This window comes from Nymphalis io, chromosome 4 (assembly GCF_905147045.1).
Source record: "Nymphalis io chromosome 4, ilAglIoxx1.1, whole genome shotgun sequence".
In the NCBI taxonomy this organism is placed as follows: domain Eukaryota; kingdom Metazoa; phylum Arthropoda; class Insecta; order Lepidoptera; family Nymphalidae; genus Nymphalis; species Nymphalis io.
Genome location: NC_065891.1, coordinates 10,220,630 through 10,248,558, shown reverse-complemented (window position 1 = coordinate 10,248,558; position 27,929 = coordinate 10,220,630). Strand labels below are relative to the sequence as shown.

The window sequence follows — 27,929 nt, the reverse complement described above, 5'->3', positions numbered from 1 at the left end:
TTACTGTCAACACTACTAAATGGAAATAAATAAAACAAAAGAAATAATACATCGCAGATATTTATTACACTTCAATACAAATAATATACAACATGTAGTTTATTATGTTCCCGGTAGGAAAAGATTTCGTATAAAATCTATCTAAACGTTATATACAGGAGCTACAAACATTAAGACTATCGCAAAACTAACGCTCATTCAATAAATTTGAGCAAATACTGGAAGCCTTGAGGTTATTGTAACGCTAACGCCAAAACTGATATAAAAACACCGCCGACTGAAATATACGTTTTTACGTTATTATAATTAAATACAATATTGATACCGATGATAGAAGATATTTTAAATTGTATAAATAGCTTTACTAAATAATTATATTTAATTAACACAGCATACGCAATCTAGTTTTGCAAAATAAAGATATAGAAATAAATTGATAAAAAAATACCACACATCCATTTCAGATCTCAGGATAAACATCGTAAAAATTTCAATTACCAAAGACGCAATCTTTAAATAAACACAGATTAAATAGTCTATAGCAGCGAACTATAAAGCACCACAGATTATACAAATATTACGTCTTATAAAAATTTCATACAAAAATATAAAATATTTTGGAATGTGAGTTGAAGAGCCGATTAGTTTTCGAAATTGATATGTAAATTAAATAATTACATTGTGCTTTGGAGGCCATATTTAATAAGCCAGAATTATAGCCATTATAGTATAGGAACGTCGCAATCAAAACAAAACACACAACTATTGATAATATTCTTTCCTCTACTCCCCTAACTACAGCCAAAATAAAAAATTTAGTAGATGTCACTTTAAATCAAATCAATTCCGTTCTATATTTACCATTAGTAATTAACGGCTTTATTTATAAACGTTGCTTAGCGACTGATTAGGTAAACACATTTTTTCTCTTTCTGTCATTATTGATTTGACATTCGAAAGACAAAGGCGGCACTGTTTAATTAATCATCCGCTAAACGTTTATATAAGACCTTAAAGGATTACCGATTTTTCTTTCAACGGCAGCCAATCTTCATCGCATATTTGAGTTATGTTAAGATAATAGAATCCATTGACTCAAACTAATCGACATATAAACAATCGTACAATGAAAGATCACAAGCACACGTATCAACTCGGAAAATGATTGTCACCGTATCGACTCGAGTCGTTCAGTATTCTTTATACTTAACTCCGTACTGCAACGCACACTAATCGTAATTGTAACGTAATCGCCTTGCCTCGGGACAAGCTCACGAACGCGGTGCGATGCGTGCTCAACTTGCAGTTCCCGCTGTTGATCCACTATGGTTACGTGCTTATGTTAGGTTGACGGCGAATGGCGATACCGTTATATGTGTGCTATGACCTACTCATCTTGTCAAAAGCCCATTGAATGCGTACAATTGATTTAAAAAATCAAAGTTTTATAATCTCAGTCCATCAACGAACAATTCAACCGTCGATATAGGACCCTTAATAAACGTCCTGCGTTAGCGAGAGGAGTAAATAAAAAAAAAAAACGAGACATTTAAATAAACATGAAAAAAAAAGTTACAATTTTATGTTACACACATCGACAAACAAAATACTGTTGTTATATGGAGGTTTAGTTATTAAGTCACGTGACCAATATATGTATTGTGTCATTGAATAATACCTTCACTATCTTACGTAGTTACGATACCAGAGTTCACACTCGGACAGCCAAGCCGATGCTCCCATTACAAATGAAACAAATGCATCAGTTTGGTATTCTCGTAATTAGAAATAATAATTATTTGAATAATAGTCTCAAGAACAATTAACCAATATAATCGTTGTAATTCCCTCACTTTGCCGCCATTAATTTCGAGGTTATTAAATAATATTTGAAGATTATTTAGTAAACACAATAGCTATTATTTTCTAATCATTAAATGCTGCCAAAAGAATTTTAGATTATATATTTTATTAAAAAGAATAAAGAATATTATAATTTAATAAGTATTATGATTACCGCAAAATTGGGTACATCATTATTCAGAATACTTGAAGTGTAAAATTTTTTCAAGCTACAAAATCTCGATTTAAATAAAAAGGTACCAAAAAAATTGCCTAAATCGATGCGCATCATTCAATATCAGCGCACACACAGTCAGGAAGTCACCTCATCGGCAAGTCTGTGCTCCACATGGCGGAGCGGGCCAGCAGCAGCTACCGCGGGATGTACTCCAGCGGGTACCATGCCACCGTCTCCTGCTTCAGCGGCAACGAGCCCAGGGGGATCACGACTCCGCCTAGGAACTGGTTCTCCTGCAAGGAGTCGTAGTGCCACACGGTCGCCTGTAAGCTCCTGTTCTTCACGACGTCCAGCGGCAGGCGGTACTCCAGCATCTCCATGAAGGACGGATGCGAGTTTCGTTTTAGGACGCGCGTCTTGCGTTTCGTCTCTTTGGTTGGATCTGGTACTAGGTACACCTGGTAGAAAATAAATATATTACAAAACAATATTAAACTATTAACCGGTGACTCATCTTATTCTACCGCCAACTGTATGGTGAGATTGTATGGTGAGTTTGCGTAACAGTACAAAGAAAATATCATCTTAGATGTGGGTCGCATGGGGGCGGCAAATTATTTTCGTAATAGCCATTGGTCAGAAACCAACATATAGGTAAAAAAGGAGAGGAGAGATTAGGTCAGCAATGGGACATTAACGATCCTTTAAGGTACTGGTCCGACCATATCTAATATCACCTTGACGTAGGGGTTGGGCGGCAGGCCCTGCGAGGAGGCGGCCAGCGACTGCGCGTGCAGGATGAGCACGGACAGCACTCCGCCCGCGTACTGCACCGACAGCTTCAGCGAGCCCGAGCCGCTGTTCTCCGCCTCCACTGACTCGCCTGCGTTGGTATACACATATACGTGTTGATTATATTTATCCCAAAAAGAAAACTTAAACGATGCAGATCTAAAGAAATGTATTATCGACTTAGAATAGTAGAATTTTCTTTATAATTCCTTAAAAAAATATATATCCTTCCATCGTGTATAATGGTAAAAAAAACTATTGACTCAAATAAACTATAAATTATTAAATCAGTCAGTGCGCACGTCCGGCGCTGGCGCTGTCCTGAGAGCGAGAGACGGAGAGACCAAGGGGGGCTCGACAAAATGATCACACGCGCTACTGACAGATACACCATTATATTTTATATTTCCATCAGTCGGCTACATAATAAAATAGGCACCCGTCTTATAATTTTCACACTTGACGTCTGACCACTGACCAACGTACATGACATACATCACGTAGTGTGGTGTTGCTATTCTAATAAGTGACCTCGTATACACGCTTAAATTTATTATCTCTGACATATATATATTTTTAAAGATGACTGTTTTCAAATTTTCAAACAACGAATTTTACTAATATAATATTTTTTTGATTAATAAATATTATTACCTTTCTTCAGTCTCTGCGGTTCCACGTCCTGCTGGTCGCGGAGCAGCGGATGGAAGAATGTATACACTAAATCTGAATGTGCTATTTCGTCCGCCAAACTGAATAGGGAAGTCAGGAAGGCTTGGACATCGCTGAACCTCCTCTCGGCAACTTGTCTAGTGTTCGATCTACCAACGTGTAAGCCGGACGGCAGGCTGGAATTAAATATGATCTTTGTTATATAACTAAAATAATATACAACAAAAGTATAAGTATAATTATATGCTGATTTAAATGATAGAGATGTTGATAAAAATAACTGAGAACATGTATGACTAATTCGCATGGAATGAAAAAAATGTTTGAGATTATAAATGTATGTATATGTGTAGCTGTTAAACTTGTTTTGTACAAATCGTTAGCAATGAAAGTTTTTTTTTTGGAATAATCTGTTCGCCTAAATAGTAATTAATTTCCGGATATAAAAACATCTAACTATAAATAATAATCATTTAAAAACAAAAAAAAACATATACTGTGGTGATATTCACAATCAATTTGGTGAGGGTTCTCTTCTGAATTTGACATTTAAACGTTACGAAATAAGAAAATTTAAGTAAATATAATAAGTAAAAATATTTAAAAAAAATATACGATTTTGTAATTGCCCAATTATAACATATCCCTAAACTCAGATCTATTTTATTTTCTTATTAAATACCACCTGCCATATTTAAATCGTCAATCAACCGTTTATGCGCGTAATTGATAAGAATTCTATCCTAGATTTTTTTTTTTATAGAATAGGATGGCGGGCGAGCATATGGACCACCTGATGGTAAGTGGTCACCAACGCCCATAGACATTGGCATTGTGAGAAATGTTAACCATCGCTTACATCACCAATGCGCCACCAACCTTGAGAACTAAGATGTTATGTCCCTTGTGCCTGTTATGACACTGGCTCACTCACCATTCAAACTGGAACACAACAATACCAAGTACTCCTGTTTCGCGGTAGAATATCTGATGAGTGGGTAACTACCCAGACGAGCTTGCACAAAGCTCTACCACCAGTAAAGTAAGTTGATTAATTTACCAACCAACAATGTTATCGCCTATACATGGACACGTACACGATTGTAAATATATTATAAATTAAGTACATAATTTTAATCGTGTCCACTGAAAATTCCTCCATACAACACGATTAGTTAAAATCACTGATAAGATTACTACATTATTCAATGCAATGATATTCAGTATCTTATCTCATTCGGAACAAGTATTGATTCAGTTTCAGAGAGGCAGTGGTAAACAATTCTATGTTAACATTGTAATGGCGATTGTAAGAGATTTAGCCAACAGTGAGTAAATATTAATCTCCGAGATTATTACTTGTACATTATCTGTTGACACGTCTTTATGAACGTTATATAAAGTCGTTTTTGTCTTATTTGTTTTCTGTGAAGTACGAAGCCATTGTTTTCAACGAGTAAGTAAATATTTTGATATTTTGAATAAGAAGCGTTTATTGTAACTTTATATTTATGACAGCAGCATACGAGGATTGATACCTTTGTCAACAATTATGTCAAATGATAATTACGTATGATTAATATTTCTTTAAAAACCAATTATCAAGACTTAAATATATTTTTCCTGTTGCGCGACGAAAGTAAAATTTCAACGATTCTATTTGAAATGTTTGCGATGATGCAAACGTATATTTTATTGTAAGTTTTTTGGAAGCACACACTTAATTTTTTTTATCTATATATGTGTATACGTTTTTTTTTTCTAGGTGAAAGCATCGTGAACTAAGGAACAGTAGCATTTTTCTGTGCTATTTCATGTACAATAATAATGTTAAGATTTCGTGGATTCAGAGCATCTCTTAATTTCTCTTCCGGAAAGGGGAGCGGCATCGATTATCATTATGGAACAACTACCGGCGTGTCACTCAACGGGGCATACAGAAGTAATAACGATGAACTAATTGGTGAGTACAATGTACATAACAATAGTTTTATGACATATTCATTCTTAAGAATTCCGATACCGAAAACCGTAATCATAGTGGATTATAAATGAGTAAACTTTTATATGATAAAAGATAAATAATAATAGATAAATGTTTTAAATATATCGAACGAACAAAAATAAAAATGAATTTCAATTTTTAATTTCAGCGAATTTCAACCATTCAGATCCTCCAAAACGAATCACACCGTCTATGGTCAAATTACCACAATCGCAATCTGGACCAGCCATAAAACCCTCCAAAAGCACTAGTGACCTCGTGAGACCTCTTAATGTATCAGCGAACATAAGAAATAGTTCTTCAAATATACCGCAATCAAGTAATAATAACATACAACTTACAAAAAGCCAAATAAAAGAACAGCAGAAGCTGGAAAAGAAGCGTCTCTCAGAGCAGAAAAAGCGGGACAAATTAGCAGCTAAGGAGCAACAAAAAATGGAAAAATTGCGAAAAGAAAGAGAGAAACAAGAACAAAAAGCAAGAGTAGCACAGGAAAAGAGTAAAACGAAAAAGCGCTCCGCCCCTCAACCACAAGTTCCTGTACCCCCTAATCCTCCTGTACCACCTAATCCTCCAGTACCCCCTAACCCTCCAGTCCCACCTCAAATGCCAAGACCACCGACGTATTCCACGAACACGCTTGAAAGTTCTATAAGCAGAAGCAGTGGTCCACCTCCATATACCGCTGAAGTTACAACGAATCAACGTGATATTAAAGGAAACACTAATTTTTCGAAACCAGCGAAAGACTCGGGAAGTTGGGACATGATATCTCAACATCGGCAGCAGTTACACCGACCGACAGGCGTCAGCAAAAGTTTGCCCAAACAGACGCATCTAGACTTACATTATAATGTTGGTACTTCGAAGAACAGCCAAGACAATAGCGACGCCTAGATGACTTTAGTGTTTACTTCAAGTTTAATCGGTCACCGATTGTCGATTAGGTCATTCCGATCAGATCGCCTATGTTAATGACAAGACAGCCGATATAAAATTATATAGAAAATAATTTTTATGTTTATATAAGTTTTTATAATTATATTAATAATTTTGTTATGAAATATTTTTATTTAATGAACATTCAAACCATCATAATGAAATAATTACGACATAAATAACTAACGTTTTTAATGCGTATCAAGTTATTCTAATCGACTCGTGTTCATTATATTCTATATATAAAAATGTATGTGGGTAAATATGCAAGTTTTGTTTTCAAGAAGAAAATGTATATACTATCTACCTACTTCGTTATAACTTGCCACCAGATGGCGCTGCAGCATATGAACTTCTAAGCCGATCGCCACGACATATACAAAATAACATATATAGATCATAGATATTACAATACCATCCTTACCTGTGAACCTTTGCTAAGGGGAAATGCAAGCATATCTTTTGGTACAGCTCGGTAAAGTGTTTATACGAGCGATAGAGCACGGAGGGCGTGGCCTGCCCCTGCCGGAAAACTCGTAACGCGTACACGTAGTGCTTTTCGGGATCGTAGCGTTTCTCGTAGCTGAGACACTCGACTCTCACCAGCCGACCTTCTTGAGCCATGCTGTCGACGATATTTACATCAGTTTTTTTTTTTTTTAAACAAAATTATTTATGGTATGTAAGGTGCATGAGGTGCGTTTTCGATGAGATATAACGCCATATATGAACATAAAGATCTTAACAGTTAATTAACTTTTATACGATGTGTTTACTCCTTGAAAATAGCGTTTAACTAATTCGTCTAACAAATTACACCAAACGTGTTACAATATTCAGGTTAACTCACGAATAAGTTCGGGGCATGAACGATAAGAGTTCCGATGTGTTGTTACTCTGGTCACCGCTCGCTCGCAGCTGAGCCAGATTGTGCAGGAAGAAGTTTATTGGTGTAAACCTGTAACCATCACGAAATCATATTATCCTTTTAATTCTATGTACATATGATTTGAAATTTACTATTAAAAAAAAATTATGATAGGACCATCATTGTAGTTGATTTTCTTTTCTAGCAATAATGCATTAATTTGAAACTTGTGTACAGTACAGTTATAGCCTGTGAATGTCCCACTGCTGGACTAAGGCCTCCTCGTTGAGGAGAAGGTTTGAAGCTTATTCCTCCACGCTACTCCAATGCGGGTTGGTGGAATACACATGTGGCAGAATTTCAGTGAAATTAGACGACACATGCAGGTGTTCCTCACGATGTTTTCCTTCGCCGTCAAGCACGAGATGAATTATATTTACATATTAAGCGCATGAAAATTCAGTGGTGCTTGCCCGGGTTTGAATCCAAGATCATCGGTTAAGATTCACGCGTTCTTACCACTGGGCCATCTCGACATTTCGAAACTTATGTGATGACTTCGAGGAGCACTCGTGCACGGGAGCTACAGATAAGGAGGAGGGGAGGCACGCACTTGCTCTTGAGCGAGGAGTGTATGAGGCGCGCGAAGGCGGCGGCCGCCTCGGCGTTGCTGGCGGCCGGCAGCAGCGCGCCGCGCACGTAGCCCGCCGCCGCGCTCGACACGCCCGGCACGCCCGACATCGCCATCTGCGCACGCGCCCGGTCAGCGAGCTCGCCCGTCGCACGAAGCGTTTCGAATAGATATGCCGTTGAACAGCAGTACTTAGGTTCGAAGGTTGAACGAGCCGGTGTAAGTACAGACACGAGGGACATGACATCTTCGTTCCCAACATTGGCGGCGTATAGGAGTGGTTAATGTTCCTTCCATAGCCAATGTCTATGGGCGGCGGTGACCGCTTACCATCAGGTGACACATTTACCCGGTCACCTAGCTATAATATAAAAAAGAAGACTCCTACTCCGATCTCACCAGAGCGAACAAATCTAGCAAATGGTCGTGATGCGCTCGAACGATATTAAAAGCCATGCAGCACAGCTCCACGAAGTGCTGGAAGCGCTGCGTGGGCCGTTCGCCGCCGTTAATGACGTACACCATGTCGTTAGTCAGCACGAAAGGAGCTCGATCCCTGAAAATAAAACATCTAAGTAATACACCGGCAAATTATATCTTATAGATTTCGTTTTAAAGACATTTATTCTCAATAAGACATATTATAGTCACTTACTTGAGAACAGAGGTTACATAATGTGTACAATTTAAATTCGCCATTCCATCTTAAGTACTATGTTTTAGATAATAAGAAAGTGTTAATAAGTTTAATAGGTGGGTATTTTTAGGTATTTTTAAACATACTTACGAAACTTACACAGTTAAAAATTTAATTACAAATAGAATAATAAATAAATTAAATAAAAATAAAACAAAACCAAAACACGAAAATACAATAAAAAATAGGTTGATTAATTAAGGTTAAGTTAAATAATATAAAAAAAAAATCCGCTGATTGTTCATGTATATACATATGTATATCCTTATATTAGGAATTAAATTATTTAAAATGAAAATAAAACCAGTAATAATAAGCCGATCTACTAAATATCGTTGATTATTATTTATCTGTAGTGTATTAAATGAGTGATGTGTTTATAACAGATTATGACACAAAAGTAAAAATTTCTGAGTTAATATTATTAAGTAAACCTAAACCTTTTTTTTTTATAGAATAGGAAGGTGGACGAGCATATGGGCCACCTGATGGTAAGTGGTCACCAAACGCCCTTAGACATTGGCATTGTAAGAAATGTCAACCATCGCTTATAGCCAATGCGCCACCAACCTTGGGAACTAAGATTTTATGTCCCTTGTGCCTGTAATTACACTGGCTCACTCACCCTTCAAACCTGAACACAACAATATCAAGTATTGCTGTTTTGCGGTAGAATATCTGATGAGTGGGTGGTACTTACCCAGACGAGCTTGCACAAAGCCCTACCACCAGTAAAACACCTATAAACAGACTCGAATTTTCAAACAAATTTGAACGCGTGAAACATACCTCTTAAAGTTTCCAAACATCTGCGCGTCTCCGAGGAACTTCCCGAAGTCGATGTGGAACAGATGTCCGGAGGTCTTCAGCATGATGTTGTCGTTGTGTCTGTCGCAGATGCCCAACAGGTACGTCGCTACGCTGTACCCCGCGCATGATGCTAGCAATATTTATAACAGTTACTTTAACATTAATAATAATTTTAGTTTCTGGTGGGATAGACTGGTAGTTATTACAAAAACAGACGTATAAAACGGTATAAAAAGTTTTAGAGAATTGTCAGTACCGAAACAATTAGACACTAATTGCTTTGTCTAGATCGCGAATACGTGCAAACTAAGTTGAGTGAAGTCGACTCCATGAGATATTCGTGCATATGGGGGGTCGTCATGGGGGGTCGAAAAAGCACGCAATATTGGTAGAGAACCTGACAGTTTCCTCTCAATTGATCAAAAAATAATATTAACTTAAGACTTTAATCTTCATGAAATTACTTTATTACATACAATTAATGTAATAAAGTATAACAAATATAAATAACATGTCTATTCAGTATCGATAATCCACGCGCACGTATTGCTTATTTACATTTCTAGACCCAGTATCGAATGTATTCTCCAATGTTGTGTTCTCAAAAACTGTTTTTGCCCAACTAATGGTGACTGGTGATAGTTTATAATGTATTCAGCATAACTTAATATATAATTTTAAGGTGTTAACTAAAATAACAATCGATACCTGTAAAGTTGTCCCTGGCTCTCTGGTACTCCAGCTCTGATGGGTTGTGCTTGGCGAGCCACTCCGCTATGGGTTTGTCTTTGAACGAGCCCGTCAGGCCCCACTCTGTCTGGATGGCTCTAAGGGTTTCAGCTTCTGACACTATTTCGATCATTCCTGAAAAAAATACCATAAGCATACTAAGTAATTTAATTTTTAGGCCAGCCGCATGTCTGTCATACTGTTGTTGACACAAAAGGTCTTAGTGAATTTAAATCATAGATTCAAACCTAGACACCAATTTTTTTTAAAGTGAAACATATCTTTATAATACCTACTGTACTGTAATAATTAGATATATTAATATAAAAAATCTTTTAGGAAATTATTTTAGAAATGTAGATGAGTTTTGGACATCTGAAGTTACGTGTATAACATCACCCTTAGACACTGACAGCGCAAGAAGTACAAACTGTGGTCTGTTAAAAGGCCAATTCGTCACAAACCTTGAGATCTTAGGTACTATATCAACTATTGTTTATTTACCACCCAGAAGGGCTCGCATAAAGCTCAAATAAATGAAAACAGCATTGCAAGTCTAAAGTATTAAGATAAGATTACATTACATCCAAAATGTGTGGAATGTTTTGAAAAACCACTATTGATAACATGATTAAAGTTTAATTTATACCTCTCTTACTGCTTGTCGGTAACGCTTGGAATGTCACCATTCGCAAATCCAATCCCGCTTTCAACCATAAGGTGTCCATGACTTTGATCACTTGAAGGACTAATGAGTCTTGCCTGAGGTCATCACCGACCTGCAATAAAAACATTAATATAATCACATTTCATATATTATGTCGTACGCATAGTAAGTTTTATATAAAATATCATACTTTAAACATAGCCGGAACTACAGCATTGTCATCGCCGATGAAGTTGATTTTCAAGGGGAGAGTATTTGATGAGAAGTATGAACAGGACCTGTGAAGTGAGCTATTATTAGAAAGAGAGATTTTTTTTTTTTATAATATTTTACAGATAAGTTAACTTTTACGATATTATGTTTGAATTTAACAGAAAATAATGTAACGAGCGCATGCGTAATATATTATGGTCCGAATATTTTTAGAACTTAAATATTTTAATTTTTTTTTAGTATTGACCAAAACTGATTAAATTATTTATATTTTTATACTCACAACAAAAACCATTAAACTACTCAATATTTATTGTTGTGAATATATAGCTATATTCATTCGCAGGAGGAGGAAAGGGAAATAAATCATTATGATCTCGAATTTACATGACATAAGAGTTTAAGAAAGGAAACTACTGAACGAGTCGTTTCATGGATAAACGGTCCAGGAACGATGGATACATTTTGTTTACGCAATATAAGTATACAAAAAGAATAAGATTCGTAATTCGAATAATTCAAAGATAACACGATCTAGTCATAGCAGTGGTCCCCCAAGTCCGTCGCCCGGCTCACTTGACGTCGACGTCGCGCACGTAGCGGTGCAGCGCGAAGGGCAGCGCGGCGGGCGTGCGCCGCAGCTGCGCCGCCAGCCGCTCGCCGCCCGCCAGTAGCGCGCGCGCGCGCAGCGCCTCCTTCGCGCCCTTCACCGACAGCGCCACCTCCGACACCGTCTGCGAGGGTACGCACGGACATACATACACACATGTGAGCAACTGTGTAAGTTTCCTACGACGTGGGGCTTTTTTGAAAGATCGTGGAGGTGGGTCCCACCCCCTCGTCAGATATTCTGCCGTTAAACAGTAACACTTAGTATTGTTGCGTTGCGATTTGAAGGCTGAGTGAGCCAGTGTAACTACAGGCCCAAGGGACATGACATCTTCGTTCCAACATGTAACTGTGCTCCATACAAATATACTCACTTTAACCAGTAGCTGTTGCCGTAGGAGAGTCTGACTAAGGTTTTCGCCACAGATCGCCAACAGAGCTCGAAGGAGCAACCGATACCGCCAAGTGGCCGTCATGCATGCGTCCACTTCTGTATTATCACTCGCGCTTTCTTCGAGGCTAATACCTAGAAACTCTTCGTTTGGTGCCTGAATGTGAATTTAATTATTAAACTAATAATTTATAAAAAATAAAATCGCTATGTAGTAGAGTTTAAGTTTGAAAAGCATGTTACTATAAATAATTAAGTTATGAATCCTTCTTTGCATTTATATACATATTTGAGTTTCCAAAACTAGCAGTAATTATTTTCTTATATGCGTAGTTTAATGAGCTTTTCCCAAGGATCATATTTGGCAACTTTATTATTTCTGATGTTCATAGTTGATATACGGTATTGTGTTTAAAATTTTTCTAATACATATAACATTTTATTAATGGAATACTTGAATTATTAATGAAGTTATAGATGTGAGAGCAACAATTGATTCGGAAATACATTTCAAAGGACACATAAGAATAATATTTTGCCTATGCAACTAAAATATATTTTTTGATATTCTTCTTACCAGTGGTACATTTGGCAACGAATGTACTAGAAGCCAAAATAATTTATGTGCGACGGCTGGAGCGGACAGCGCCCTTGATAATAACATTCCTAAAATAGAGAAAAAAATATTAAAAATTATTATATTTTTTCACATTTATATAAATAGTTATTGATCTGCTACTTGCTGCAAGCATATAGATTATAGTACAGGGCAAGTATATTTACCAGCAAGTGGGCTAGCTTCGTAGGTCTCATACCGCAGCGCCTGCGCAAGTTGAGGCAAAACCCGAATAAGATCATCGTCCGACATTCCACTTGCTAGTTGTGCTGCCATCTCGCGAACTGCTGCGTCTGGGAAGCTACGTACAAAAATGAATTATTGTCATTTTAACTCCTTTATATATCGTACTCTAATGAAATATAATATACTCTAATGAAATAAAAAATATAAAATGATTTTTAATCATAAATTTATAACTCTTTCATGCAGTGTAATCATGTCATATAATTTTTGTGAAGCAATAAGTTATTCTTAAACGTAAGGTCAATACTAATCAATGATTATCTATCCCATATAAGCATACCAAGGCAGTAAAAGGTGCATGGCGTTCAATGGCGAGGGTCGCTCCCAACGCTGCAATAACGCCACTAGTTGTGCACGTTGCTCGCCACTCCAGCTAGTGGCAGCCAGCAGCACTAATGGTAATGCACCCGGCAATTCTACTAGGTACTGACGCTTCTCCCATAGGATCTGTTTATGATAAAGACTACCATCAATTTCTATTGGTAACTTTACATTCCATTGATTACTATATTTTCTTAATGATTTTTTTTATTATATGGTATATAATAATAAATAAAAGTATATGACTCACCTCTCTGCCTTCCGTAGGCATTCTTTGGTAAGCTCCTTGTTCTATAAGATGTAATAATTGTGATTGGGTGTGCCCATCCAGGGAGTCGAACTTGGGTAAATCTTCCGATGAGAAGACTTTCTGCTTCTCCTCATCGACATTCGTCCATTTTACACCAGTCCGAGTGTATATTGGAATTTCTGAAACATATTTTAAATTAAGAATTGGTGCATTTTTTCGATTTAATTCGGCGGTATCAGCGGGACACATCGACGTCTACAGAGAAGAGAATGGCTGTAGAGAAATGTAATAATGGTAAGGCAGCGCGTGCAGCGGGTGCGGCGCGGGACCGACGCGGCGGTCGCACGTAGTGTACAGTAGTGCGTGTGATACTAAAGCGGACGGAGCTAGTCACCGATGTTGACGACGGGGTAGGGCGGCGGCGGCGCGTGCAGCGGGTGCGGCGCGGGACCGACGCGGCGGTCGCACGTAGTGTACAGTAGTGCGTGTGATACTAAAGCGGACGGAGCTAGTCACCGATGTTGACGACGGGGTAGGGCGGCGGCGGCGCGTGCAGCGGGTGCGGCGCGGGACCGACGCGGCGGTCGCACGTAGTGTACAGTAGTGCGTGTGATACTAAAGCGGACGGAGCTAGTCACCGATGTTGACGACGGGGTAGGGCGGCGGCGGCGCGTGCAGCGGGTGCGGCGCGGGACCGACGCGGCGGTCGCACGTAGTGTACAGTAGTGCGTGTGATACTAAAGCGGACGGAGCTAGTCACCGATGTTGACGACGGGGTAGGGCGGCGGCGGCGCGTGCAGCGGGTGCGGCGCGGGACCGACGCGGCGGTCGCACGTAGTGTACAGTAGTGCGTGTGATACTAAAGCGGACGGAGCTAGTCACCGATGTTGACGACGGGGTAGGGCGGCGGCGGCGCGTGCAGCGGGTGCGGCGCGGGACCGACGCGGCGGTCGCACGTAGTGTACAGTAGTGCGTGTGATACTAAAGCGGACGGAGCTAGTCACCGATGTTGACGACGGGGTAGGGCGGCGGCGGCGCGTGCAGCGGGTGCGGCGCGGGACCGACGCGGCGGTCGCACGTAGTGTACAGTAGTGCGTGTGATACTAAAGCGGACGGAGCTAGTCACCGATGTTGACGACGGGGTAGGGCGGCGGCGGCGCGTGCAGCGGGTGCGGCGCGGGACCGACGCGGCGGTCGCACGTAGTGTACAGTAGTGCGTGTGATACTAAAGCGGACGGAGCTAGTCACCGATGTTGACGACGGGGTAGGGCGGCGGCGGCGCGTGCAGCGGGTGCGGCGCGGGACCGACGCGGCGGTCGCACGTAGTGTACAGTAGTGCGTGTGATACTAAAGCGGACGGAGCTAGTCACCGATGTTGACGACGGGGTAGGGCGGCGGCGGCGCGTGCAGCGGGTGCGGCGCGGGACCGACGCGGCGGTCGCACGTAGTGTACAGTAGTGCGTGTGATACTAAAGCGGACGGAGCTAGTCACCGATGTTGACGACGGGGTAGGGCGGCGGCGGCGCGTGCAGCGGGTGCGGCGCGGGACCGACGCGGCGGTCGCACGTAGTGTACAGTAGTGCGTGTGATACTAAAGCGGACGGAGCTAGTCACCGATGTTGACGACGGGGTAGGGCGGCGGCGGCGCGTGCAGCGGGTGCGGCGCGGGACCGACGCGGCGGTCGCACGTAGTGTACAGTAGTGCGTGTGATACTAAAGCGGACGGAGCTAGTCACCGATGTTGACGACGGGGTAGGGCGGCGGCGGCGCGTGCAGCGGGTGCGGCGCGGGACCGACGCGGCGGTCGCACGTAGTGTACAGCAGCGCGTGTGATACTAAAGCGGACGGAGCTAGTCACCGATGTTGACGACGGGGTAGGGCGGCGGCGGCGCGTGCAGCGGGTGCGGCGCGGGACCGACGCGGCGGTCGCACGTAGTGTACAGTAGTGCGTGTGATACTAAAGCGGACGGAGCTAGTCACCGATGTTGACGACGGGGTAGGGCGGCGGCGGCGCGTGCAGCGGGTGCGGCGCGGGACCGACGCGGCGGTCGCACGTAGTGTACAGTAGTGCGTGTGATACTAAAGCGGACGGAGCTAGTCACCGATGTTGACGACGGGGTAGGGCGGCGGCGGCGCGTGCAGCGGGTGCGGCGCGGGACCGACGCGGCGGTCGCACGTAGTGTACAGTAGTGCGTGTGATACTAAAGCGGACGGAGCTAGTCACCGATGTTGACGACGGGGTAGGGCGGCGGCGGCGCGTGCAGCGGGTGCGGCGCGGGACCGATGCGGCGGTCGCAGCACGCCGGCCACAGCGGCAGCACGTAGTGTCCCGAAGCGAGTAGACTGTAATGATAATACTTTCTTTTACAACTACATATAGGCATTCTTGGGAATCTAGGTAAATTTCAAATAGTTTCAATAATTTGTTAAAATTGCGAAAATTTCGCGATTAAGCACTGAGTTTTTAAAGCTCGCTGATTTGTCGGGCCCGAAAACCAACAACATGACAGAAAATATAATATCTTCCTAACATTAATTTTGTAACAATATTCAATATTTTTAAATCAGAATCACAGAACTAACCCATCATAATCGAACATCTGTATCGAAGTCCAACCCAATTCTACTTGTTCGAACTGTAAGCCACCATTCTCCTCACCCTCCTTGTCCTTGTTCTGCTGGTCGGCTAGGAGTTGGTCGTCAGTTCTTTGTATACGACCATACAATGTTAACACGAGTCGAGTCTCACGTGGTAGCGTACTGATTGGTACGTCTTCTAAATTGAGCCTAAATTAACATAAAATATATATATATATATATATATATATTATACATAGTACTTATCACTGTTTAATAAAAAAAAATGTATAATCGTATCGAATAGAACCGTATCCTCTTTTGAAACTTTCTAATCTTTTCAAACTGAGACACTGCCTGTCTACTATCGCGAGGCGATTGAATAGTCAGTAGATAGATAACATTTTGAAAAGTCAGTCACATGAAATAATTGATACATAGACATAATCTGCTAAAATCTTATTATAATTTTGATAATTATTTTTCAAAAATTCTTTGCTTCGCTCAAGAACTGTCATTTTCGATTTACTTTGAAAAAATTCCATCCCATTTTCATAACGCGCGACTATAAATATTCTCACCAAGTATCAAATATGATCCTAGGATAAAATCCTCCGCACTCTATTTTCGATATATGCGTAACGTGTAGTGTCTTCAAGGGTCGAGTGCCGTAGTATGCCTGCACGTGGAACAAATACTCGTCGTGCGTCCAGCACAGTGGAAGGCTGTGGACCGCTTCAATGCACAACAGCATAGTCTCCGTTATCGTATGCGCTGGGACTGCCTCTATAATAAAAATATACAATTAAGAAAATTTTATACATATTTTAATTATGTTTCAGAATTACATCGGCAAACGAATTATGAAATTACAACAGCTTTATAAATTTTACTATATATTTATGTAACTAATAAAGTAGTAAATTTTCATTAAAAGTTAACAAATGTTAACCTTTGTTTACATTATATACAAAGAAAATTTATTTGCGATAACGATAAAATAGTATAATATTAAAAAGGAGTAAATAAATCGCTATCCAATGTACCCACGGGGAGGTACATGCACTCACTGGCGGGGTCGGCGGCGCGGTCGGGCGAGTCCTGCAGGCGGAAGTCGAGCAGGCGCGCGCGCGTGTAGAGCGCCAGCAGCGCGCGCACGGCGTCGCGCACGCGCGCGCACTGCTGCGCCAGCGCCTCGCGCGCGCTGGCCGCCCGCAGCGACACCGCGCAGTACGGGCCGCTCTCCGCCTGGATCTCCGGCCGCATGGCGCCCGTGCTCTGCGGACACGACCCGTACTCTCACTTTACAGGAACCGATCGACCACTGCTTATTCTGGCATACACAATCTATAACCTAGTTTGACAGAATTAACTCTCTCTCTTTCTTAACCGTGTCTGGGAAAGATATAGAATTGTCAAAATATAGTCTTATTACTTTAGGTTGGTGATAATCGGTTCTGTACAAAATAACACTATAGTTTTAAATACCATTCCATTTTTATTTTTTAGTTAAATTCGGAGGATGATACCACTGGCACCACCGTGCCCGATTGAATGAACCAATGCAACTACAAACAAAAAGTAAATAACATTAGATGTAATAGTAGTTGGCAGATTGTGTAAAGGTATTGTCCCAGTGTCTGTGTCCAGTCTTCTTAAGTCTGTGTACCTGCGCGGTGCAGGCCTGCGCGTACGCATTGAGCGTGTGCGTGACGTGCAGCGTCTCCACGCCGCCCGCCAGCGCGCAGATGGCCTTGACCGCCTGGAACACGGCGTTGGGCGAGCAGCTGCCCTCCGCGCTCAGCACGCCCACCGCGCGGGACAGCTCACCCTCCAGCGTCTCTGCGAATCGAGAATGTATCCATTGAAGAATTCCTTGGAAGAAGTGACCGTGTCACGTGATCGGCGATTGACTAATGGGAAATTAGGTTTATTTTGAGCAATTTGTACAAAGTTCTTTTATACAGGTTTACACACAAAACTCGTAACAAATCACAATTTTAATATATTTCATTGTCATTGCTGAGCAGAAATCGCGCCGACAATAATAAAATCAATTGAATGTTGTTTAATGGACTGAATTGTCACACGACACAGAACGAGCACCTTTTATTAATTTAATTTGTTAAGTATTTTTTTGTTTTAATTTAACATATAAAAAAAACAAACAAAACAAGTAGCATTTCAGTTTTGCACAAAAACTAATTTTTCAATCATTTTTATTTTTTCATTTCCTATTCCGCATTAAATTAATTTTTTATCATATAAATGTCTTATAAGCTTATATTTATAACTATTATATACTATTATGCACTTGAATGGTAATCATTATTTTTTACTTTCTATGGATTCAGTTCCACTACACCATCTATTTTTTCAATGTGAGTTTAAAATCAAAAGCAATCAACTCAATTATTCAGATATGTATTTATAAAAAAACTACTCACCAAGTAAAATTGAAAGATTATCAAATGACAGCATTGGCATAGAGCCTTGAGTCGGTATCAAATCGTCTAAAGTGAGATGCGAGTCTCTCGCGTCGTCTCGCTCGGTCCTGGCCAGGGACGTATCTTTGCATTCAGATAAACAGAGACGGACGTCTTTTTCTAAGCGCACACATTCACGGATGTAGTCATATTCACTAAGCGAACTCCCTGGTGTAAGGTATTCTTTCGCACCCCAAACCTAGAAAACCAAATCAATATAATTAAATTTAAAAAAAAAGACTTAGCATTTAAAATTTTGAACAAGAATTAAAATCAATGAAATAAAGTATTTGAAATTATTTCTGATATGTTATATTTCATATCATATCAGTCATGACGACATCATCATCACTAAAATAAAAAATAAAAAAACATTCGTAAACTTTAATAAAAATTCTTAAGTTAATTAAGTAATAAATAATACATTACCCGCAACATATACTCAGACATGTCTTCCCTTATATCTTCATCTAGAGTACATACCACTGTTAATATCACATGTTCAACGGTTGACTCAACTGAAAACAGAACAATTTTTATTATGGCAATGTTAATTAAACTTGATTGAGTATGTTAAGTTGGGCGGATTGAAGAGAGCTTAACAATTATATTCTAAACTAACTTTTATATTAATTTATAATTTCAAATTTTAATAATATTTTAATTCTAATTATATTTGTAAATTTTAATTGTGCATAATTTAATTTGTAACTCCTTTTAAATTAAATTATTCTTCTATATAAATTCTTATGACTTCAATTTCAATAATGAATCTGTATTTTTTAAGTAATTCATATTGATATGACGGGCTGGTTGGCGTGGTTGGTAGATACTTGCCTTTCACGCCAAGGTTGTGGGTTCGATTTCCACCCGGAACAAACATTTATGTGCATGAACATATCTGTTTGTCCTGAGTCTGGGTGTAATTATCTATATAAGTATGTATTTACAAAAGAAAAGTAGTTTATGTAGTATATTAATTGTCAGGTTTCCATAGTACGAGCTCTGCTTAGTTTGGGATCTGATGGCCGTGTGTGAATAATGTTCCAGGATATTATTTATCGATATGATGTCAACTATATTTGTGTAGTTATATTTATGTAGTAGTAATAGTAGTATCAGTATATAAACCTATTATATAATTCTATGCTTAATGATTATTTTGTATTTATCAAAGTACTCTTTGTTGGTGATGATATTTCAAAAATAGATAAATATATAAATAGTCAGTAACACCTTTTGTAATAAGCTGTTGAAAATATGAACGTAGTCCGAACTCAATGACGCTAAACCTCTATAGTGTCACTCTCTCTAATAAAAAGAAAATGTCTATCATTGTAACCACGCTCCTTTTTATATAATATAACTAGCCTAGCTCTGTAAAACTATTATCTAGTACTTCATTCATTATAAGCAAGTACCGAAAACTTTTCATAAGTTATCTAATACAACTGAACAGTCAGACAGAGTTACTTTTATATTTTTTTTTTATAGAATAGGAAGGCGGACGAGCATATGGGCCACCTGATGGTAAGCGGTCACTAAGGCCCATAGACATTGGCATTGTAAGAAATGTTAACCACCGCTTACATCACCAGTGCGCCACCAACCTTGGGAACTAAGATGTTATGTCCCTTGTGCCTGTAATTATACTGGCTCACTCACCCTTCAAACCGGAACACAACAATATCAAATATTGCTGTTTTGCGGTAGAATATCTGATGAGTGGGTGGTACCTACCCAGACGAGCTTGCACAAAGCCCTACTACCTGGATAGGTACCACCCCCTCATCAGATATTCTACCGCGAAACAGCAGTATTTTGGTAAGGGCTCATCTTTGTGTAAGGGCGTTTGGTGACCACTTACCATCAGGTGGCCCATATGCTCGTCCACCTTCCTATTCTATATAAAAAAAAAAAAAAAAAAATGGGCTCAGTATTTAAGAAAATAGTATGGTCAATGTATCATGTAATACCATCAGAGGTAAAGATGATCGGCTCGTCGGTGTGGGAATTGTAGACTAGAATCTTAATGCTGGTGTTAGGTGGGTACCTCCCGCCCGACCTCGCCGCGATCACGTGCCCCGGGTTAGATTTTTCATCGGTGTGTATGAATTTTTCTGTGAATAAATTTTAAAGTGAGAAATGCATTCCGAAAACAATAGATATAAAAAGTGTGAGTAATGTTATACTTACTTCTGACATCGAGGACCATATTTAAAAATGCTTTATGTTCACTATCATAATTCTTGGTGCGTGTTTTAACTATGCAGTCGTATAATTTATTCTGAAAATGAAATAACCTTATATGTATATATCGATGTGTTTGTTAAATTTTCAGTGAGATAATTTTTTATTGCAAAATCATGAATACTTTAGAAATAATGTTTAGTTAATCAGTGGATTTACTGGATATAAATTTGAGTCAGAGCCGTCAAAGGCCTTTTAAGTCTGTCTATTAAGGAATTTTTGGTTAGCATTTGCAGACCTGATTTGAGAAAATTGTATGGTATGGTCAACAAGAAAAACGGTAATTTTCATAAAAAAATGTTTTAACAGTTTTCTAATACTAACTTCAGTTTGTTTCTTGAAGACTTTCATTTCAAATTAGGAACAATATACAATAGTAATTACTTTTTCACTGTATCAATAAATTTTTCATAATTTGTGAATGCAAATCAAAAAAAAAAATCTTCAAAATGAATAGCCAAAACATATATCTTCCAATCACAGAAGCAGAGACAAAGCATTTGACAAAGCTTTCATTAGTGGCTAGTGACTCTCCACGTATAGCATAGTTGATTGTGGAAAAGATTACCGTAGTGGGTCTCTTGGCGACGTCCGGCACGCTGGGGATGTTCTTGGGCGGCGGCGACGGCACGGCGGGCGCGTCCCGCTTGGCGCCGTACAGCGGCGCCTCGCGCAGCTCCGTCTCGCCGTACAGGAAGTCCAGCGGGTCGTACTCCTCGTACACGCTGCTCGAACACTCGCTGGGAACGGCGTAGTCTGCCGATATACGTCATAACGTCTAATCACACATTTGCCTTCAATCTTGTGAACTTTAACTATAAATTCAATAACGATTTAAAATAAATATCTCATCTTTGTTTTTTTTTTATTATTATTCCAGTTATTATTATTAAATTCGAGACAAAAAACATTGACTTTTGCATTTAACAAATAAGCAATATGTAAACATTATGAAATAATTTCCTTTCTGATTTATTAAATTACAAGATTCCGTGAAGTTATTGTATCATTAATTTAGAATTCAGATTATCGCTTATATAAAACAAATTGGAGTTATTAATACTTGAACAGAATGTGCGTTATTTACACGATAACATTAAATATAATTCACAATCCAGACATCACAAAAGCAATGCACCCCTCTAAATGAATTTATACAATTACAGTGAACAAATACTTTATAAATTAAGTAACTAAATGAAATGACTTTGTGAAGAATAAAACAAAAGCACACTAACATGGTACAAACACAAAAAATGAATTATGTGAATATATTATATATAACGTCTCATGTGTAAAGCAAAGACTGTGTAAAGATTTAGACCCATTGAGTAAGATGGCAAATTTTTTATTCAGACAAATATGGAGCAATCAAATTAAAAACAGGTGCGTGTAGTTACATAGGCTCATTTAAAAGTTATACTTCTTTGAAGAGCTTCTTCTTTGAATTTGCTGGCTATGTATTATGTTTTTTTTTTTTTTCTTACATATATATCCTAACAGTCTTTGACGAATGAACAACTAACTTAATATTATAATCTTTTGACGTTATGTCCTTTCAACCGTAAAATTTAACAGTCAGCTCGCATAAACAAGTATAACTTTAAGAAACATATTATTTCTTTTATATTATTAAGGAATAACGTACTAGTCATCTGCCATCGAGCTCTTCAAGTGATGGAATGAAACACAAACCACTCACCAGGATGATTCTGTTCAGTTAGTAGCGGATCAAACGCCTCTAACACACTGACTCTTACGCTACCTTGCCCAGTTGACTTTCGACCACCGAAGTCGATCAGATTCACCGACTTTGGTAGACTTTCCACTGTGTCGCTGGACTCGTTCGTCTGTAAAATATTGTTCTTCGTCTTTATAAAAAAAAAAAAAACATGTTTTTTTTTTAATATATAAATATTTATGAAAAATAATATAAAATATCACTTAAACAAATACATACCCCAGAACTAATTTCCGATGTCTTTTTCGAAGCGTCGGTATCAATACTACCTCTTGAAGGTTGGCTCTTCAAAACCGGTTGGACTTTTACATTATTGTTATTATTATTTACATTTTGATTTTGTGCAGACTTTGCCGGATATGTTGGCATTTGATTCAGTTGAGGGTACAATGTAACCGGCCTAGGTGGCCTCGATATTAAATTCGTTGTGTTGTAATTATATGTTGGAGGCTGCGAATGATTTTGGGGATATCCCATGTAAGGCGTTGGAGTCGCCATTCTTGTTTGTGTATAGGGTATTGTTGGAGCGTACATTGGTGGATTGGTTACAACATATGTTGGTGGTTGGTCGTGTTGTCCCGCCACTGGTGGATGATAGGGTGGATAATTGGGGGCTGGCGGGCCCATTGGTGCAGGCATACCATAAGGAGTGGATGGAGGGTACGGAGGGTAGGGTGGCATAGCCGTGTAAGGTGGGGGATAGTTGTAGTTATACTGAGCATTGTAAGGATAGCCCGGTCGCTGGTTATACTGATTGTTCATCGTCGTTGACGGGTCTGGAGTATTCAATGTGAGATCTTCAGCTTGCTGACCCAATCTATAAAAACGTAAACTTGTTGAAAATTTCATATAAAACAATAAAAATATATTAATATTTTGTCTTCATACTTGCTAATTTGGTCGATATACTCCTTAAGGGAGGCATGGGAGTCCTTTGGTGGAGTTTTACTTGTAGGGCTTGCAAATGATATCAGGTCACTGCTAGTGTTTCTGGTGGGACTGGTTCCCGTTGACCTTGAACAGAAAATTATATTCATAATTATATTCGGTATATACCATCAGACAATATTATTTAAGACTTACATAAAACATAATTAAGTCTAGCATTCTTGTACCAATTTATTTAATCTATAACAACTGAGCTGCAAATATTCTAATCACCACTACATTTTATCATCACTTATCATAACAAACTATTGTGAATCATAACAATTTATATCTATTTATATAACAATTACAAATACATACGATAAATATTTTAAAATATGTAAATCTATAAACAGGACAACTGTATACCTAGAACTTTCCGAGTTCGAAGTTCTTCGTGGAGGCTTTCGAGGGGGGGGCGGTAACGCGGGTGGCGGACCGTCACTATCGTCTCGACGGCGGACACTGGCGGCGCCCGTGTCCCGCACATTATCTGAAAGATGACATTAATCCGATAAAATAAGCACCAATCACCAAAGAGTTTTATTATATATATTTTTAGGGTTCCGTACCACAAAAGGAAAAACGGAACCCTTATAGGATAACTTTTGTCCATCTGCCCATCTGTCCCTTTCAAAACCCTTTCTTTTATGAACGCGTGGAGGTATAAAGTTAAAATTAATATCAAATATTCAAGTATGTACCTCCTTGGATCAGCGCAAAAAAAAACTAACATGACCACGACCTATGTCGATGTATGAAGAGAACAGTCTTGCAACTGAATGTCTTTCTTGTTTCTCGATATAATTAAATACCTACAATTTTGTACGGGACCCTCTGTGCCAAGTCTGACTTGCAATTGGTCGGTTTTACTATAAGATAAAATACAATATCTACAAAGCAATATCTGACACGTATTTATGGCAGTTATCTATGTTTTATCAAATAAACATTACAATTTGCGATTTCGGATATAGTATTAATGAATATGGGTTATTGCTTCATAAATTGTTTTGGCTTATTTTTATACTTACAAAACGACAAACAAACAATTGAATGCCTTTTATTTGAGAAATTACATTCAGCTTATTAAAAGTGTGTTGCATAGTGTATTCTATATGCGCTTTTTTTTATAAAACAATATTGAATTGCAAAATAAATATTTATAAATATAAAGTGATATATGTTTATATTGAATTGTATTTTTTAATGTTAAAACAAATTACATTACAAACAAATTACATATTATGTATTTATATTTACAAGAATCATTTGTAAATTACATGTTATTAGGAAAACTGCTATTTATCTTTACTAATACGTATATTAAGTGTAAACAAATATAAATTGTTTTACTATGATAAATAATAAATAATTGTATATATTATGTTATCTATATTAATTACAAGATCCCTTCATGTGTGATTGACTCATATGTGGAAATAATAATTATTATTATTATCTTTTAATTAACATAAGTAATAACAATATCCTGGGACATTTTTCACAGACGGCCATCTGATCCCAAATTAAGCTTAAACAAAGCTTGTGCTATGGAAACCAGACAACTGATATACTACATATACTACTTTTCTTTTGTAAATACATACTTATATAGATAATTACACCGAGACTCAGGACAAACAGACATGTTTATGCACACAAATGTCTGTCCTGGGTGGGAATCGAACCCACATTCTTCGGCGTAAAAGGCAAGTATCTACTAACTACGCCAACCAGCTCGTCAAAATAAGTATATTTTATAAGAACACTTTGATTTAAGAATGAAAGAGATAATTGATTTTTTTTATTTAACTTATCATGTATGTTTATAAAAATCAGTTTACTTATATAAAAATGATATAAATTATACATTTATTGCTAATTTATGCAAATAAATATAAGAGGTTTTGTGAAATGTCACACAATTAGGATTTTGTATATTTTTGTGTATAAAAATTTTATTTAAAAGATAATAATATTACTGTATTTGATATTTTCCACTAAAACAGTTGTTAAACAGTCACAAATATTAAATGCTTTTGTTTTGCTAAAAATATAATACATTAAATATTTTTTGTAGCGTAACAAAAACAGCAAATATTTTATTAAATTACTATAAGTTCTCTTTATGGAATTCAATTCCAGAATAAATATTCAAATTATAAATGATATATCACAAGATTGTAATTAATTAACCCATTCTATATAACCATTCATTATTCTTTGACACACACACACACATTTGTGACACATGACAATGGCCAAATAATGCATTTGCAATGCATCAATTGAATAATTGATAAAAGTGCAAAGCTCAATGAAAGACAATACTAATGTTATCATCATCATTATATTACCCTTATTTATTTGGGGTTGGTGCAGTATTGTACACCTAGAAACAATGCAACGTGGTAATACTTTTATTATCGCCAGAAAATGATTCCACTACCACTCACCTCTTATCATATCTTCAGTTACTTGCTTTGTGTATACGGCAAACTTGAATTTGTCGCTAAATTATTTTTTTAAATAATATGGCTATTTTCTATTTACCAAAACCAAAACGATAGTTATTAAAAATTTTGTCTGTCTGTTTTAATAATTCGTCAATATTTGAAGTAGTTTGTCCCAATGCTATGCAATTTATCTAAGAGCTTAAAAAGCTGACATACATCAAGGAATAATTCTGATATATTTTGATTATTAACTCTAAGCTGAATTTACATATCCATTATACATTAATCAATACAAAGAGGCCCGTTCAATATAAGTGTTGCATTAAATTTTAGTTATAAATGATTGTTTATTTAACATTTGAAGTAGAACATTTCTATTGACTATAAACTTCAAATGCAACTACAAAACTATTTTTACATTTTAACTACATATGAAAACACACACACACAAAATAAATCATTTGCTATAAAGTATAAATAAGGCTTAAAGATCATCAATTCCTTTTTCCATAGCTCATGTTGTATTTTAGATTTAAAAACAACAAGCAATACACACAATTGTTAGGCCCAGAACATAATAATGTTCTGAGCAAATATAATAAATACAAATGCATCTCCATGCATTTTGTTCATTATCAAAAATATCTTCTGATGTTATTGTACTTTGTTTATTTTACATATTGTAATCATGTATCATGTATTAGTTTTAATTTTGTTATTTAAATATGCAAATTCTTTTTTATTCATTAGAAAAGTATATTTCACTTTTAAAATCTATTTGCAGTACAAATATTGTAATTTGCAAACGAAAATGCTTTACTGACATCAATTAATTATTTTATAAATTATTATTATTACAATATGTATCAGTCAAACAACCTCATTAGAAAATGCTATTCGTCAAACTGCTCTTTAAGAGACTAGTATAACAGATAATAGAAAATAGTGTAGCATTTTCCTTTTATTACCAATATTTTTCAAAATCATATATGCATCTATTTTTTTCTTCCAAGGCAATAAAAAGAAATATTTCATATCTCTCAATTCTCCCAAGTAAATGATTGTGAGAGGTTAATGAACTTAACTTCCTTTCAGATTCACAACCTTGTTATCAATTATAATGTGCTCAATTGGGCACATTTCAACAATACAATTTCATCTCATTCCCCTTTCAATATGACTAAACAGTTTGTTTATCAAACAAAAGTTATTGTTATAATATTTCCTACTGTTTTAGTGAAATAATTTCAAACTATATTTATAGTTATATAAATTATTAGGAACTAGTGATTGAGTATTAATATATACATTTATGAAAGAAATCTTACTGAACATAAAATACTTTTAGTTTGTCCACTACAATAGGTAAATTTTATATTGTTTACGTAAATTATTGTACGCTGGAAAACAAAAACATTTTACTTAGTTACATTTAACAAAAAGTAGTTGTTACATATGTTAATTGTATATTTTAAAAATGCCTTGGATAATCTTATCTCATGAAAGTCATGGAGTAAACAATATTACGTCAGTTACCTGAACTCGATAGTTGCTTCTGCCTGCGAAATTGCTCCAATGCCAAACTTTCTAAACTCAAAGCCTGGGCTTTTTCTAAGTCAGCTTCAAACTGCAGGTCGTAGTCAGACATTATCTGTCACTCCTCAAATATCATCTATAAGATAAATCCACAAAAAGCGTAAGAATAACATTAACATTCACTGTTTTGATCACAACATAATATTTCAACAAAAGACACAAACACTAACGTATCTATTAAACAAACAATATGATAATTTATCATCGGGTACCAATAGTTAAACTTTTATCTTACCGAAGGCAACTTCCCGACAGCGATTTATTTATTTTACTTTTCAAGACATTATAAACGATTGAATTTTGTTCAGCTGTGTTAACACTTAACTTCAGTTCAGATTCTCATCTTCTTTGCCACAGATTACTGAATAGTAACCCAGTAGGTAGAAACTTCATACAAACTAAACTTTGATACTGATT

At 37.6% G+C, this 27,929-nt stretch overlaps 2 protein-coding genes across 6 annotated transcripts; one reads left to right on the top strand and one right to left on the bottom strand.

The window, feature by feature from the left end:
• Positions 1–47: 47 nt before the first annotated feature.
• LOC126781817 (phosphatidylinositol 4-phosphate 3-kinase C2 domain-containing subunit alpha) lies at positions 48–27,929 on the bottom strand. Of its 4 annotated transcripts, none has more exons than XM_050506875.1 (33): positions 27,748–27,926; positions 27,453–27,588; positions 23,827–23,950; positions 23,419–23,544; positions 22,750–23,347; positions 22,492–22,639; positions 21,358–21,545; positions 20,736–20,826; positions 20,516–20,659; positions 18,969–19,057; positions 18,501–18,738; positions 17,723–17,895; positions 17,124–17,331; positions 16,635–16,839; positions 16,060–16,263; positions 15,701–15,819; positions 13,477–13,655; positions 13,186–13,352; positions 12,827–12,960; positions 12,621–12,709; positions 12,027–12,200; positions 11,620–11,777; positions 11,021–11,108; positions 10,813–10,942; positions 10,143–10,298; positions 9,414–9,564; positions 8,327–8,483; positions 7,910–8,043; positions 7,279–7,386; positions 6,853–7,053; positions 3,467–3,660; positions 2,758–2,903; positions 48–2,478 (listed from the first exon to the last, which is right to left on the bottom strand). In XM_050506875.1, the coding sequence occupies exons 2-33, from the start codon at positions 27,562–27,564 to the stop codon at positions 2,215–2,217; spliced, it is 5,397 nt and encodes a 1,798-aa protein (XP_050362832.1). In that variant the 5' UTR covers positions 27,565–27,588; positions 27,748–27,926; the 3' UTR covers positions 48–2,214. The 4 variants fall into 4 exon arrangements, 3 of the variants coding, with proteins under 3 accessions (XP_050362832.1, XP_050362833.1, XP_050362834.1); XM_050506876.1 differs by having other exon boundaries at positions 22,555–22,639; XM_050506877.1 differs by lacking the exons at positions 23,827–23,950; positions 27,453–27,588; positions 27,748–27,926 and adding an exon at positions 23,614–23,715.
• Positions 4,713–6,473, top strand: LOC126781859 (arp2/3 complex-activating protein rickA-like). Of its 2 annotated transcripts, none has more exons than XM_050506969.1 (3): positions 4,713–4,940; positions 5,250–5,447; positions 5,638–6,473. In XM_050506969.1, exons 2-3 carry the CDS (start codon positions 5,312–5,314, stop codon positions 6,384–6,386), a joined length of 885 nt encoding a protein of 294 aa, XP_050362926.1. In that variant the 5' UTR covers positions 4,713–4,940; positions 5,250–5,311; the 3' UTR covers positions 6,387–6,473. The 2 variants fall into 2 exon arrangements, with proteins under 2 accessions (XP_050362926.1, XP_050362927.1); XM_050506970.1 differs by having other exon boundaries at positions 4,743–4,812.

Excerpts from the sequence above, each read along its gene's own strand:
- LOC126781859 (XM_050506969.1), top strand. The coding sequence starts at position 5,312 with ATGTTAAGATTTCGTGGATTCAGAGCATCTCTTAATTTCTCTTCCGGA. Across the intron at positions 5,448-5,637 it reads TAATAACGATGAACTAATTG|CGAATTTCAACCATTCAGAT; the intron begins GTGAGTACAATG and ends TTTTAATTTCAG.
- LOC126781817 (XM_050506875.1), bottom strand. The coding sequence starts at position 27,564 with ATGTCTGACTACGACCTGCAGTTTGAAGCTGACTTAGAAAAAGCCCAG. Across the intron at positions 22,640-22,749 it reads CATCGGAAATTAGTTCTGGG|ACGAACGAGTCCAGCGACAC; the intron begins GTATGTATTTGT and ends AATATTTTACAG. Across the intron at positions 2,479-2,757 it reads CGCCCAACCCCTACGTCAAG|GTGTACCTAGTACCAGATCC; the intron begins GTGATATTAGAT and ends ATTTTCTACCAG.